The sequence below is a fragment of the Phyllosticta citribraziliensis genome (assembly GCF_038025025.1).
Source record: "Phyllosticta citribraziliensis strain CPC 17464 chromosome Unknown J3D65scaffold_5, whole genome shotgun sequence".
Classification (NCBI taxonomy): domain Eukaryota; kingdom Fungi; phylum Ascomycota; class Dothideomycetes; order Botryosphaeriales; family Phyllostictaceae; genus Phyllosticta; species Phyllosticta citribraziliensis.
Window position 1 is genome coordinate 1,189,891 of NW_027117342.1, and position 14,160 is coordinate 1,204,050.

Sequence of the window (14,160 nt, forward strand, 5' to 3'; positions counted from 1 at the left end):
ATGCGTTGAAAGTGGTGTTGAGATCGGACGCACAAGTCCGAGGGCCTCCCGCCGCTCGGTCTCTTATCGCCGGCAGATGACGTAATGACCACGGCGGCTAAGCCAAAATAGTAGCACGAGTCGATGGGCGCTTCCATCACTGCGGTGGGTGTCGAAAGAAATGAGACGTCGTTCACTGCAATAATTGTGCCTAGGGGAGCAGTCTTCGGCTATGACAGTGACATCAAAAGCAGGTGTCTGGCATCACAGATGTGCCTGAAAAGAATCTCAATATTTGCTTAAGCAGGCTCAGCACACAAAATTTACTCATCCAGAAATCCTTCCAAGCCCGATGCATGAATCAGGAGCTACAGTGGCCCCTTCTTGTTCAGAAGTAAAGTTAAGAGGTGCAGAGGAAGGTAAAGAAGTGAAGCGAAGCAGACATCAGCCATAAAACAAACAAAGGCTACGCCCAAATGCAGAACAAGGACCCATGAACATGCCAGGGTGAGAAGCGAAAGAAAAGTCATAGCTTCGAAAAGCTCGAGTAGAAGAGAAATCCGGACCCCAGTATGCCTGAACCAGCGTCATTTAGCCAGCCGTGTACGGACAAAGTCATCCCAGTTTGCGTATTTCGGGAAGAAAAAGAAAAAAGTCAACATGAATCATAAGACGAGCATTGCTCCCGCATCTTAGTTGTCTAGGACAACTTGACGCCATGTTCGGCCGCGTGTCTCCTGAATTTGGCTCCCGCGGTGGCATACACAGTGTGCACCTGCGTATGGAACACGGTGTGAATGTGCGTCTCGACTGCTGGCGCAGCTGAAGTTTGCTGCTCTACAGATGACGAAGACGAGGACGAGGAGGGGGAGGAGGCGACCGTCTGAAGCGTCGTGTGAGACACCTCGATCTTCTCGGCTGCTGACACGACGGACGAGGAAGAAGCGACTTGGTAATTGGAGGTAGCAGCGGCCATGACGACGCTCGTGGTGGAGGCAGATGGAGTCAAGTCCTTGCCACTGTCGGGAGGACCGTAGTATTTTCCGGCATCGCACGCGTTGTCAATGCCCCGGCATTTGTCGGTCAGCAGATCGCACCATGGCGATCCGCTTGTGGGAAGCGACTCAGCATAGTTCCAGCAGTCGCCCTGTTGAGCCCAGCAGTCTTTCGCAGCCTGTGATGAAAGTGTCAGTGAAGATCAGAGTGACGTAGCCGAAAGAGAAAGAGTCATACAGCGTAGCAAGCCGTCATGTTGTCATAGGCGGCAACCTCGTAAGCGCAGAAGCCCGCCATCTCCAGTATACAGCCCGCCGGCACTTCACCTTCGGTCTGAGTAAGAGTGTTCTTGGAGACGGCAGCGTTGGCGTTGCTAACAAGCTTGGCGACCGGCGGGCCAGGGGTGTCGTAGGGAAGAGCGAGAGGCGAGGAGTAGACATCGAACGTAACCGAAGAGTCGCCCCAGTTGACGTAGCCAGGAATGCTGACGGTACTGTCAGGCTTCTTGTTGCCGTCGGAGTTGAGGAAGATCTGCGCGCAGCCGGTGTAGAACTGAGGATCCTGAGGGGCGGCGTGGAGGGCTAGGATCTCCGGACGGGCAAGGTAGTAGCCACCCTCAAGGCCATCTGGAAGATTGACGGAGAGCTTGCCTCCATAGACGCCCGATACACCGTTGCCGCCGAGCTTCTGGTTGCACCACTTTCCGGCTTCCTCGTCATAGCCCTCGTCCCAGATTTTGAACCAACCATCGCCGACAGCTACTTGTAGTCAGAATGATTGCACCATGGAAAGAACTGGAGCGAGGCTTGCCTGAGCTGTTGACAGCGGAGTCAACCTTCTTCAAGTAGACGGCGCAAGGACCCTGATGGCCGGGATCGATGGCACCCTTGGCGGCATCGTTGGGGACGGAGCGCCACTCAAAGGACAAGACAGCGGCATTGTGGACAGGGACGACGCGAGAGTTGCCCGATTCACCGTTGTACCCACAGGCCAGAGCGTCGTCGCCAATGCTGATGGGGAAGCTGGCGGTAGCGGGATCCTTGCGCATGCGAATGCCGACACCGTCACCAGCTGAAGTTCCATCGACCCACAGAGTGGTCATGACGGTGTGGGCATCGACGGCAATGGCCGCGACGGCGGTCAAGGCGATTGACAACTTCATTGTGTTTGCAGGAATCCGGCCTCGGGGTTGTCAAGTTGAGAGCTGAACGCGAATGGACACTGAGCCAGCTCGGGGATGTTATGTAGGCGAGCGCGCAAGGACTTGAGGGTCTGAAGGCGAAGTCCGAGGGAGCGGGGACAGGAATGACAGGTCTACTGCCAGGAAGAAGTGAGACGTGAGGTCAGGAGGGCGGGTGTGCAAGAAAGGAACGTAGGATGAAGGAAGAAGAGGGTGCAAAGAGCGACTGATAGAAGAAGGGCCAGACCAGGCTTGGACGAGTATTATAGAAGGAGTGACAGGTCTGGGAAATAGAGACGGAAGGAAAAAGAAAAGAAGACGCAGAGTGGTGAGAGAGAAGGTCCAGGTCCAGGTCCAGGTCCAGGACCGGTCCTGGTGCAGGTGTGGAGAAGCCTCCATGATGACGGGCAGACAGGAACGCCGGGCGCCAGAGCCGGGCAGGTGCATCACGTCCAGAGGTCGTCGGGTCAGTGCTGCTGCAGTCGCAAATGACAAGACGGGCAGCGAGTCTTGATCTCCAAATTGCAGGCCATCAGCGTTTGCAGGCGGTGTTGAGGTCAAGCCGAGCCCTTGCGCGCCAGAGGAGCCAGCCCTGTCGCCCCTCTGTCCAATCAGCGCCCGCCGCCGCCCGCTCTGAAACAAACACCACAATGCCTTTTTCCCTGCCCATCACCTCTTCTTCTTGCCCAACTGAACCCACGACAAACACCACCACCACCACCACATCTCGGCCTGTCTCTCCCTCGCTCCTCCTTGCCGCCCGTTGAATCAAACCACCATCCATCGCGCATGCCCGTCGCCGCCGCCTGCCGCCCACGCGCCCGTTTGTCTGCATCGCGAGATTGCTCTGCATCTGCCTGGTACGATGGATGGATGACCCGACCTCAGGCACAGCTCGCAGCCGCCTGCGCCGTCGCACCACATCGTCCCGGTCGGCCTTCTGTCAAAATTCATCTCACCAACTGCCGCCCCACTCCCCTCTCACCACCCCCTGCCTCTCGCTGCGCCTGGCCCACCGCTCAACTCCAACGGACTTGTCGCTATCCAACCTTGGCTAGCCAACCTGCCACCATGCACTGATTCGCCGTTTGCTCCTGTCTGATCTGTGCCACTCTCAAACAACTCAACAAGCTTCTTGCGCTGCGGCTGTTGTTGTCAACGGAGCCTCCCCAAGCCACTGTGCCACAGAGAGGCACGGAGAGGGGGCTGCCAAGGATCCCCAGCTTCACCTCGGGACGAGAGGCATCCACTCGTTTTTGGCTGCCAAAAAGCCACGGCGCCCCGGAACTCCAACATGTGCCGATCGCCATGTAGGCGCCTGTGGGAGCACACCACTGGCTGCTACATATTCCGCTTTTCCAGCAAATCTTTCTCGTCAGGCCCCGGTGCCGGTCCTTTTTCATGGAGCTGCCTATCGAGACCTAGCTGCTTGCGCCTCTCGCCGCGATTGGACGGCAAATTCCGTGAAGCCGACCTCTCCAATCCACAACAGCCTCTCTGCTTGCCCCTTTTGGCAACACTGATATACATCTGAAACCCTACCTCAATCCGAAGGTCAAGAGGCAACGACTGCGTGCGTGCGCGGCCGCTGTCAAAGTGTTTCTTTTTCCAAAAAGTTGCCACTTTGGGTTCACACGACAGTGGCAATTAGAAACCAGGGACCGCGGTTCTGCGACTGAGAGCCTCAGGAAAACGTTCGGTCTCCCGCGCTGTCAGTCGATCACCAGCCAGCTGGTGGTCAGGTCTCATTTGAGCCTGTTGGTCCACAACGACGTGGGAATAAGAAACAGCCCCGATTGGGCGCACTCGTCTACAGAAGGCTGACTTGGTTGCTCTTGATTCCCTCCCCTGAATTCGCGTGGCTCGGAGACGTTCTACGACATTGTGTCTGGGAGTAGAACACGGCGTAGAACGGCTGTTGGTGGCGTTCAAGGTGTAGCACAGATGCCTGGTGCTGCGGAAGCGCAACGACCGAGCGAGAGCCGTGATGCCCTCACCACTCCCGGGTGACCATTGAGCTATGGCCGCAAGCATGGACCAGAATCCTGAGCGGGAAGCTGTGCTCAACTTTCGAGACCATGGTTCTCCACACTGCATCAATGGCCAATGCACCTGGACGATCCGCGGAGCGCTGAGCCTGATTGACATTTCGACGCTAAGACAGCAAAATAAGCTTAGATTGTGCTCAACGCTGCTTAAACGCACTATGCATAGTGGACCTTTTTTGCGAGAGGTATGTCTTTCGATGACCACCACGTATCACGCACCGAAAGACCGGCTTTAGACAAAAAAAAGTCGTTCAGGTGTGCAGGTTCAATTTAAATGCAGTCCACCAAGAACGGGTTTTAGGACTCCAACTAATCTCGGCCGTGGATTGATCCCTGTCACACTCCGACCGACAACCAGGAACTGCCCCAGAACTTCATCAAAAAAATCAAGACCTTTGATGACGACTGTTCCGGCCCGAAGGCCTGGTTGCAACTTCGACCGGGAGCGGGAACAGTCGCCCCGGCCCGGTTTTGCCTCCTCTATTGACAAAAGCTTGGTCTTGCTGCTTATATCCGACTACACGTGGTTTGAACCAGGCCCGCAACAGTCAAACTACTTGACCTGAGCTTCAACGTAGAGCTGGTGTCGCCGCAAACATCACCCCATCGTAGGAGGCTTTTCGCGGACACTCAACTGCTCGGCTTGCCTAAGCCTCGAAGACGTGTCGCTACACGTCAGCCGTTAGGAATGCAGACACACTGCCATGGATCTTTAAATGAGCGGCAGAGTGGGTCCAGTCTTCCACCGGGCCTGACCTGTCAGAAAACCCGTATCGGTCCCTTGCTCGTCGCCGAAGTGCAAACCTGCCCCAGCAACGGGCTCATACGTCAGAGGCGGTCTGCAACATCAAGTCGTGCTCACATCTAAAGGGGCACCCGGCTTATGTTCGAAGCGGTGTTGGCTTCACTTCATAAACGCACCTTCGCCACCAATGCGGCTTGATTGGAATTCCCAGCTGCCTGCAGATGCGCGGAGATCGGCCTTCCCCGGATCCACTGCTCCAATTGAGCACTTGTCGCCGATGTGCTTGCGCCACAACGCACATCAACAGATGGCCTCGGCTGTCTCTGTCTATCGCACGCCTAGAAGCACCTTATCAATTCAGCAACGCGGCCGAAGAAAAAGCAATGAAAAGTGGCGAATCTTGCTCACAGCACCACACATGTTCATGGATTCATCATCAAGCACGTCTTTACGCATCAGCGGATACTCAAAATGCAGTTGAAATCTGCAGCTGGTGCTTCAATATTAAGTGACCAACCCTCCATCTCCCACCTACAATCTGCACCTGTTACTTTAAACGCCATGCAAGCGTCCGCGTGCTGTCGCTGTGTCCTCGATGATCTCTCGAGGTCAGGGCAGATGCGCTCTTGAAAGCACATTCATGTATGCAAGAGCTATTATCCCATCTGGCACAACGTTGCTGCTGCGATGGGCATCGACGCATCTGTCGTGCCCCTCACAAGCGCATCCGCGATGTCCCGTCTACCCTGAAATCGTCAAACTGCTGCGCTCGCTTTACAGCTCGGTTGAAGACTAGGTACCCTCGAGACTATGGGTTTTCGCGTTTACTGCTACCGCCACGGATTTGACACAATTCGTTATTCTTGTGGACAGAGAGACGAGCCCTGCACTTGTGCACCAAGGCGACTTTAGTTGACCAATGCTTCCTGCCCACGGCCCTTTGAAAGGAACGACGCCGTGGTAACCATGTCGGGGATTGGTCTGATATCTTCTCCAATGACCGATTCAAGTAGCCTCGCCGACTTCATTCGTCTCCTTTCCTTCTTGAATCGTACACCCTCGGTGCACATCGCCTTCCAGCGTAAGACAATACTCGCATTAGCACTTGAGGAAAGCTTCTACTGCTTGCTGTGTCTCGTAGAGTTGTAACATGTAAGCAAGCGAACGTGTCAAGGCTTGGGAGGTTCAGCGGTAAGTGTCCGTTCATTGTTCAACGCCGCATCCGTTTTCTGCTGCGTGTCAAGATCCATTCTATGTCACGTACACGCGACACTGTGTCACTCTTTACAGTGAGACCATCTCAAATAGGTTGGTGTAGGGGAAACGTATGCCCTGGCTCCATTCTTCGTGCCCACGGCAAGTCCCAGGTTCCAGTACTGGCCAGCCTGATGGTGTCCTCGGCCGTTGTGTCTCCATTTCCTTTTCAATATTGCTCTTTCTGCGATTGGCAGCGGGCTCGACTTTCGTTGATGAGTGTTTAGCGCGGACCCAGCGCGTACATGCACTCGACATGACGAGATGCTCTTGGGACCAGAGTCGGCTCATCCCTCGATTTCCGCGGAATTCGACGATGAGTACGATTGAATCTGGAAAAAGTCCAACTGCGCCAACTTTTATTAATCTTGTTCCCACTCTGACAGCTTATACGATACAGCTCATAACTCAAGCCACCTCTGTTTAATTCGAGAGGCTGACTTCATCATGATTGGTCGCCCTAGCACAATCCGCATTGGGATACCCCAGTCAGGTCTTGGTATTCTCGTAGCGGTAAGCTGGTACACGTGTTTCTGCTTATTGCCTGTTTTGGTTAGACCACAAATCTGGTCCCCAACCATCGAGTTCAACCTGCGGTCCAGCTCCAAGTTGTATTGACATTTCACCCATCAGGATGGTATTGATCGTTGCAATGCTCCTCACATGCCTTTTGTGTTTCTATCCACAACTCCAAGCGCCTTCGTTCGTAGTGCTCAACCGTCGCGACATCCCTGACGTTTTCGCTTACCGCCGGTTAGACAACGAACCCCTACCGGAGCTTCTGGCATCAACACATGAGCGGCGTTTTCGTACGAGCATACCCGAGAGCGGTCACCGGTTTTGGTCCGGTCAACAGCAGTTTTATAGCATTAGCAGACTGGCTTGATGCCTGAAACTTCGAGCGCCGTCGTTGCTGTCGTTCAAGCCTTTGCGCAGTTTGCGCCGCAATTCAGCACGCGGGCTGCACATACGCGTCATACTCTCCAAAATCTCATTGCTCACGCGTCAGGCCACGCATCGGGTTGGCAGTATGACTTTTCTGATGCGAGGGGTATATGGTGCGGTACGTGCCGCTTCCACTGTCAAAGTCTTCTGGACATATCAATGACAAGACCGCACCCATGGCTTCTTACCCCATGCACCACACGAATCGTCCACGACGTGCATCGACGTCCTCGCGGAGGTCTGACACCTCAACCATCGCACTAGTTGGAGGGGAGACGGAACGGCCGCGACGAGACGATGTTTGGCGACGGCGCGAACGCGAGCAGCAAAGGAGAAGAACCGAGCGGAGGGGATACTGGGAGCAGCTTGAATCGAGAGAAAAAGAGAGGCCGGAGCGAACCAAAGGTCCCAAGAGTGAGAGTTCTGGACAGGAGGCGCGGGCACCTCCAGCTCCAAACCCCGCCGCAGAGAAGCCGCCTGTAGTGGGTTTCTGGGACCCCAGCCTCAGTGCTGTCCGGCGACAGGCGGTGCGTCTGTGGGTATACACGACTGTAATTCTGATACTTTTCATCCTGTCTGTACTATCAATTTGTAAGTCAGCCCATGACTTCTCACACAGGGCTCGTTCACTAACATGGCAGACTGGGGTGTGTTCTCGCACCTACCAGAGAACCTCGGTACGCTGACCATATTCGTGGTGGATATGGATGCCGCGCCGCCCTACAACACCAGCGGGCACAAGCCTTTCATAGGGCCTTCAATGGTTGCGCTCGCCGAAGAGTATCGCGCTCAAGGCAACACGCTCGGCTTCACAGTAGTGGCTGGAGACGCATACGACAACGACCCCGTCGCGGTGCGGCAAGCCGTGTATGACTGGGAGGCGTGGGGAGCCGTCGTAATCAACCCAAACGCCAGCGCCTTGCTTTTTTCCTCTCTCGAAGAGGGCAATAAGACGTTCGATCCAGCGGGGGCCTGCCAATTTACATACGTCGGCAGCCGTGACGAGACCAACATCAACAGCTTCATACTGCCCATCATGGCCGACTACTTGACAGCAGGGCTGGGCCGAGCAGGCAAACAGTGGTCGCAGCAAGCTTTGGAAGCGGCCGCTGGCGACAAAGGGCCAGACACAACACTGCTCTCGCACCTCCGCGACGCACCACAACTGCTCAATCCTGGCATCGGCTTCTCAACCTACGACCTGCGACCCTTCAATCCGCTCGTCGGAATCCCGGCCGTCAGCATCGGGCTCATCTACCTCGTCATTCTCTCATTTTTCAGCTTCTCTTTCTACCTGCCCATCCACGCCAAATACATCTCGCGGCCGGCGCCGCATCTCCCCGTGCTCAAACCGCCGCATTATATCGTGTGGCGCTGGCTGTCCACAACGACAGCCTACGTATTCCTCTCGCTCGCCTACAGCAGCATCAGCCTGGCCTACGGCATCAACTTCAGCGGCAGCGGGGGCGCGCAGCGCGTCTCCTCAACCTACTCAACATCGCTCGCGTTCGGCAACAGCCCAGCGTACGGCTCCAACTCGTTCCTCGTATACTGGGCGCTCAACTTCTTCGCCATGATGGCGCTGGGGCTGGCTTGCGAGAACGTGGCCATGATCGTCGGCGCGCCGTGGGTCGGCCTGTGGCTCATCTTCTGGGTCATCACAAACGTCAGCACTGCCTTCTACGACGTCGACATCGAGCCTGGCTTCTACCGCTGGGGCTACGCCTGGCCCCTGCATCACGTCGTGCAGGGCGCAAAGCAGATTCTGTTCGATTTGCATAGCCAGATTGGCATCAATTTTGCCGTCTTGATTGCGTGGGCCGTTGTCAATACGGCTCTGTTTCCTTTTGCGTGTTGGTTCATGAAGTGGAAGAAGATGAAGGGCGTCAATGAGTATTGGCGTTAGTACCTTTTTGGCCTGATTGAAACGAGGGAGCGCCGGTCGCTGGAATACGACGTCGACGAGAGACACGTAAAACTCTCTTTAGCAGTTGGAGCGTTTACCAAAGGAATTGCATTTGCTGTGTAAGCATGGTGTCTCAGAGTTGCGCACGCTGATATCAAGTATCCATCCCTGAAAATCACTGAGTGGTAGATTGCAACCGTGTGCGGGGTCACAATCCATGTCCCGACCTCCCCACCATTTGACATCCAAATTCGGCTCGTTTTTGAATCTTGACATTCTGGGTCCTGTAAATCCGGGACTGTAAGAGTTTTACAGCTGAAGACCTGTTAGCTTCTGCTTTGACGGTGTCGTACTGGTGGTTGGTCTGGCAACTTTTACCAACACTCTGTTCATCTGGTCCAGCAAAGCGTAGCAAACAAATTTTGCAAATACTCCTTCGTAGCATCACAGGAGAAAACATCTCGACTATAGTGAAGACGAGGGAGGCCTAGCTATAGCGGAAAAGATGGTCATGTCAAAGAGCACCATGGCTCACAAAAATCCTTTTTCGAAACTCGTCTCTGTTTTTCTAGCCACCGTACCCGAAAACTCGCTCTGCTCACATCACATGCCCAAAATGCTAGGAAAACGTGACAACATTCAAAAGGTGGCGCCAGTAGCCCCGAAAAGCACTCCGCCTGAGACGACGCCGTAGCTCATCTTGTCGAAACAACGACCCCGTACTCCTCACCCCCCTCGCCAGCGGATCAGGCCAGCTTAGTAGCTACGACCAAACATGACAAACTTCTTGGCCTTGTTTTGGCAGTTGGGGTTGATGCACTTGGTCTCGCCCTCGACCAGACCCTCCGTGGGCTGCTCGTAGGGGATGCAGAGCGACTTGGCACCCATGGACGGGGCACGCGCATCCTGAGACGCGCCAGTCGTCTCTTCGTGCTTCTTCGCAGACAAGTCCTTGATCTCATCCTCGCAAAGACCACCGAGACAGTGGGGAATGACGCAGACGCCATTGTTATCAAGGTGGGGAACGAAATCGTTCCAGTCGCTGATGACCTTGCGAGCGTTGTCGAAAGCACCCTTGGCCTTGGCGAAGAGATCGCTCTGGATGGTCTCGAGCAGGGCAGGAATCTCCTTGCCGAGGTCCGCAATGGCAATCTGGGGCTTGCCCTCCTGGTCGCGGCGAGAGACGGTGACCTTGTTGGCGGCAGCGTCCTTGGGGCCGAATTCGATGCGGAGCGGGACACCCTTGAGCTCCCAGTCGTTGAACTTCCAGCCGGGAGAGTAGCCCTCGCGCAGGTCGGTCTCAACGCGAACGTTGGCAGAGCGGAGCGTTGCAGCGATGTCCTGGACCTGGCTGTACAGCTTCTCGCGATCTTCCTCGCTCGTCTTGGCGGTAACGCCAACGGGAACGATGACAGCTTGAATTTCGGCAACGCGCGGGGGGATAACCAGACCCTTGTTGTCCGAGTGCGTCATAACCATGACACCGATGGAGCGGGTCGTCAAGCCCCAGGAGTTTTGCCAGACGTGGATAGGGGGCTTCTTTGACTCTCCTTCCTTGATCGGGGTTGGGTCCTCGACAGTAATGTCAAACATCTTAGAAAAGTGCTGTCCAAGGCAGTGACTAGTGCCTCCCTGGATACCGCGACCAGTGGCCGGGATGTAGCCCTCGACGGTGGTGGTGTACTCGGCACCGGGGAATTTTTCGTTGTCGGTCTTGACACCCTTGACAACCGGGACGGCGAGCAGCTCCTCGTAAATTCCACGATACCAGTCCAAGATCTGGAGCACTTCCTCGCCGGCTTGCTCCAGGGTCAAGTGCGCAGTGTGACCCTCTTGCCACAAGAATTCTCTCGACCGGATGAAGGGCATAGGGTGCTTGAACTCCCATCTGACGACGCTGTTCCACTGGTTGAGCTTGAGGGGAAGATCGCGGTGGCTGCGAATCTCGTTTGCGAAGTACGGATACATGGCCGTTTCCGAAGTCGGGCGGACTGCGACGGGCTTCTCGAGATCACTCTTGCCGCTGGGCCATATTTAGCCCATGTTCATATCAAATGTCATCGATTGACTCACCCCTTTGTGACCCACGCGACCTCGGCCGCGAATCCCTCAATGTGCTCCTTCTCCCTCTGCAGGTTGTCTTGGGAGATGAAAATGGGAAAGTAGCAGTTCCTGACGCCAATGGACTTGATGCGCGTGTTGAACCAGCCTTGGATAGTCTCCCAAATGGCGAAGGACGAGGGCTTGAGAATGTAGCAGCCAGCGACGTCGTAGTAGGCCAGCATGCCACCCTTGGTCAGGACCTGCTGGTACCACTGGCCCAGGTCGTCCTCCTTGCGAACATCGATACCAATGAGAGCGGCGCCCTCAATCTTCTTCTTGGGCGCTTGCTGCTGCTTGACCTTGGGTTCCTTCTTCTCCTTCTTCTTGTTCTCCTTCTTGCGCTCAGGAATGTCCTGGACTTGCTGCGGCTCGGCCATGGCGGGATGTGTTGCGAGAAATCGAGCCGTGTATGGGCGTGGAGAAAGATTGACTCGAGGGCGAAGAGAAGGGCAGAGGAGCTGCAACGAGGGCGATCGCGGGAGGAGGCGTGGGCGGAATTGTTCGAGGTGAGTCAGGTCGGGGTTGGTGGGGTTGAAAACATTGGCCGACGCGGGCGGATCGCGACGCGCCCAAAAGGGAAGGCGGTGAGGAATTTCCCTTTAGCTTCCGCTCTGCTGCCACTGACGGGTCCCTCGTTCTCCGCCGACATCAGAGCGCGTCAACCTCCGCAACTCACCCCCTACACCCCCAGCTCAAAATGGCCAGCATGTTCGAGCAGCCGCGCAACGCCGGCACCCTCTGTAAGATGACCCTCCTCGTCCACAGGCCCTCTGTCGAGACGCGCCCCTCCTGCCATGCTCCTGGTCCTTGTCAACAGCTCCGCTGGCAAACTTGCTCTTGCAATATTGCTGCCCCCTACGCGTCCCGTGTTGCTTCTGCCAGGCTAACTCGTCCATGCAGTCCTCGGAGGTCAAAAAATCAGTGGCCAGGATATTCGCGACCAAAATGTCTACGCAACGCAAGCAATCGCCACCGTTGTCAAGTCATCGTTTGGTCCCTCGGGCCTCGACAAGATGATGGTGGACGACATTGGTGAGGTGACGGTCACAAACGACGGCGCAACCATCCTTTCCCTCCTCGACATTCAACATCCTGCTGGCAGAATCCTCGTGGACCTGGCAAAGCAACAAGATCGCGAAGTAGGAGATGGCACAACGTCTGTGGTGTTGATCGCCGCCGAGCTGCTGAAGAGAGCCAACGAGCTCATGAAGAACCGCATCCACCCTACCACCATCATCACGGGATACAGGCTGGCGCTGAGAGAGGCTGTGAAATACATGAACGACAACATTGCCATGAAGGTGGAAAACCTCGGACGCGAGTCTCTGGTCAACATCGCCAGAACGAGCATGTCGTCCAAGATTATTGGCTCGGATGGCGACTTTTTCGCAAACATTGCTGTGGATGCCATGCAAGCCGTCAAGTCGGTAAGCGGAAAGGGGGAGGCCAAGTACCCCGTCAAGGCTGTCAACATTCTCAAGGCCCACGGCAAGAGCTCCACCGAGTCGTTGCTCGTCAAGGGCTATGCTCTCAACTGTACCGTCGCAAGCCAGGCCATGAAGACGCGGGTTACCGATGCCAAGATTGCCTGCTTGGACATCAACCTGCAAAAGGAGCGCATGAAGCTCGGCGTCCACATCACCATCGACGACCCGGAGCAACTGGAGAAGATTCGCGAGCGCGAGTCGGGCATTGTGCTGGAGCGCGTCGAAATGATTCTCAAGGCTGGCGCCAACGTCGTCCTTACTACCAAGGGTATCGATGACCTTTGCCTAAAGCAGTTCATCGAAAGGGGCGCCATGGCCGTCAGGAGATGTAAGAAGGAGGACCTGCGTCGGATAGCAAAGGCGACGGGCGCCACTCTGGTTTCTTCGCTCTCTGACCTCAACGGTGACGAGAAGTTTGACCCCTCGTCGCTCGGTTCCGCTGAGGAGGTTGTTCAAGAGCGCATCTCCGACGACGAGTTGATCTTGGTCAAGGGAACCAAGGTCAACTCTTGCGCTTCGGTCGTCTTGCGCGGGCCCAACGAGTTCTCTCTCGACGAGATGGAGCGTTCGCTGCACGACTCGCTCATGGCTGTCAAGCGGACCCTGGAGAGTGGCAGCATCGTCCCTGGTGGTGGCGCCGTCGAGGCGGCCCTGCACATCTATCTCGAGGAATGGGCAACCTCTGTCGTACGTACCCCGGCCTCTCGTCACTACTTCCAAAGCTAATCTGGCATAGGGCTCGCGTGAGCAACTCGCCATTGGCGCCTTTGCGCAGTCGCTGCTCACCATCCCGACCACGCTGGCCGTCAACGCGGCCAAGGACAGCACGGAGCTCGTCGCGCAGCTGCGCAGCCGTCACGCCGTGGCGCAGCGGGCGACGGCCGACGCGGGCGCCCACGCCTCCGCCGCCGAAAAGGACGCTGCGAAGAGGAAGGACTACAAGAACTACGGTCTCGACCTGTCGCGCGGCAAGCTGGTCGACCAGGTCAAGGCGGGCGTGCTCGAACCTAGCATGAGCAAGGTGCGCCAGCTCAAGAGCGCCGTCGAGGCTTGCATCGCTGTGATGCGCATCGACACGCTGATCCAGCTGGATCCCGAGACCAGGGGCGAGGAGGATGACGGCCATGGACACTAGGCTGAGAGTCAAGAAAGCAAGCTGAAATCGTGAAGAGTAGGTAGAGGAGAAGTGGTTGGTGGATCTACCTTTGCATGGTGTTGGATTGGCAGTGGCTCATCGTCGACGGCGGCCTTTGCCCTCGAGCATAGAAGTAGCAAGTGTATGTGTATGTGTGTGTGTGCATTTTGGCCAAGCAAGGTAGACCAGACGCATACGCAGGCAAACAGACAGGAGCGAGCAAGTAAAAGAAAATATGGCACGTTGCACGCATGCATGGGACCCCTATCTAATGCAACAAACACATGGATGATGTAGCAATAGTAACAATGTAAAAGAAGACAAGAAGACTTCCGTACCGCGCACACTTTGTTCCGGGCGAGCGTTCAATGAAGATGATACA

The 14,160-nt window shown here is 55.9% G+C and overlaps 5 protein-coding genes across 5 annotated transcripts; 3 read left to right on the forward strand and 2 right to left on the reverse strand.

Moving 5' to 3' along the window:
* Positions 1-237: 237 nt before the first annotated feature.
* J3D65DRAFT_621991 (glycosyl hydrolase family 61-domain-containing protein) lies at positions 238-2,518 on the reverse strand. The gene is made up of 3 exons (XM_066800017.1): positions 1,786-2,518; positions 1,213-1,733; positions 238-1,153 (listed from the first exon to the last, which is right to left on the reverse strand). The coding sequence occupies exons 1-3, from the start codon at positions 2,135-2,137 to the stop codon at positions 680-682; spliced, it is 1,347 nt and encodes a 448-aa protein (XP_066656122.1). The 5' UTR covers positions 2,138-2,518; the 3' UTR covers positions 238-679.
* A 4,210-nt stretch (positions 2,519-6,728) lies between these two features.
* Positions 6,729-7,322, forward strand: J3D65DRAFT_621998 (uncharacterized protein). Its single transcript, XM_066800018.1, has one exon. The coding sequence runs from the start codon at positions 6,837-6,839 to the stop codon at positions 7,086-7,088; it is 252 nt and encodes an 83-aa protein (XP_066656123.1). The 5' UTR covers positions 6,729-6,836; the 3' UTR covers positions 7,089-7,322.
* Position 7,323: 1 nt separating this feature from the next.
* Positions 7,324-9,053, forward strand: J3D65DRAFT_602461 (uncharacterized protein; the record flags this gene model as incomplete). The annotated part of the gene is made up of 2 exons (XM_066798123.1): positions 7,324-7,738; positions 7,789-9,053. 2 exons carry the CDS (start codon positions 7,324-7,326, stop codon positions 9,051-9,053), a joined length of 1,680 nt encoding a protein of 559 aa, XP_066656124.1.
* Positions 9,054-9,809: 756 nt separating this feature from the next.
* On the reverse strand, positions 9,810-11,533 carry J3D65DRAFT_552658 (uncharacterized protein; the record flags this gene model as incomplete). Its single annotated transcript, XM_066797089.1, has 2 exons — positions 9,810-11,076; positions 11,127-11,533. The coding sequence occupies 2 exons, from the start codon at positions 11,531-11,533 to the stop codon at positions 9,810-9,812; spliced, it is 1,674 nt and encodes a 557-aa protein (XP_066656125.1).
* A 272-nt stretch (positions 11,534-11,805) lies between these two features.
* On the forward strand, positions 11,806-14,111 carry J3D65DRAFT_622007 (T-complex protein 1 subunit alpha). Its single transcript, XM_066800019.1, has 3 exons — positions 11,806-11,896; positions 12,057-13,330; positions 13,380-14,111. The coding sequence occupies exons 1-3, from the start codon at positions 11,854-11,856 to the stop codon at positions 13,776-13,778; spliced, it is 1,716 nt and encodes a 571-aa protein (XP_066656126.1). The 5' UTR covers positions 11,806-11,853; the 3' UTR covers positions 13,779-14,111.
* The last annotated feature ends 49 nt before the right edge of the window (positions 14,112-14,160 follow it).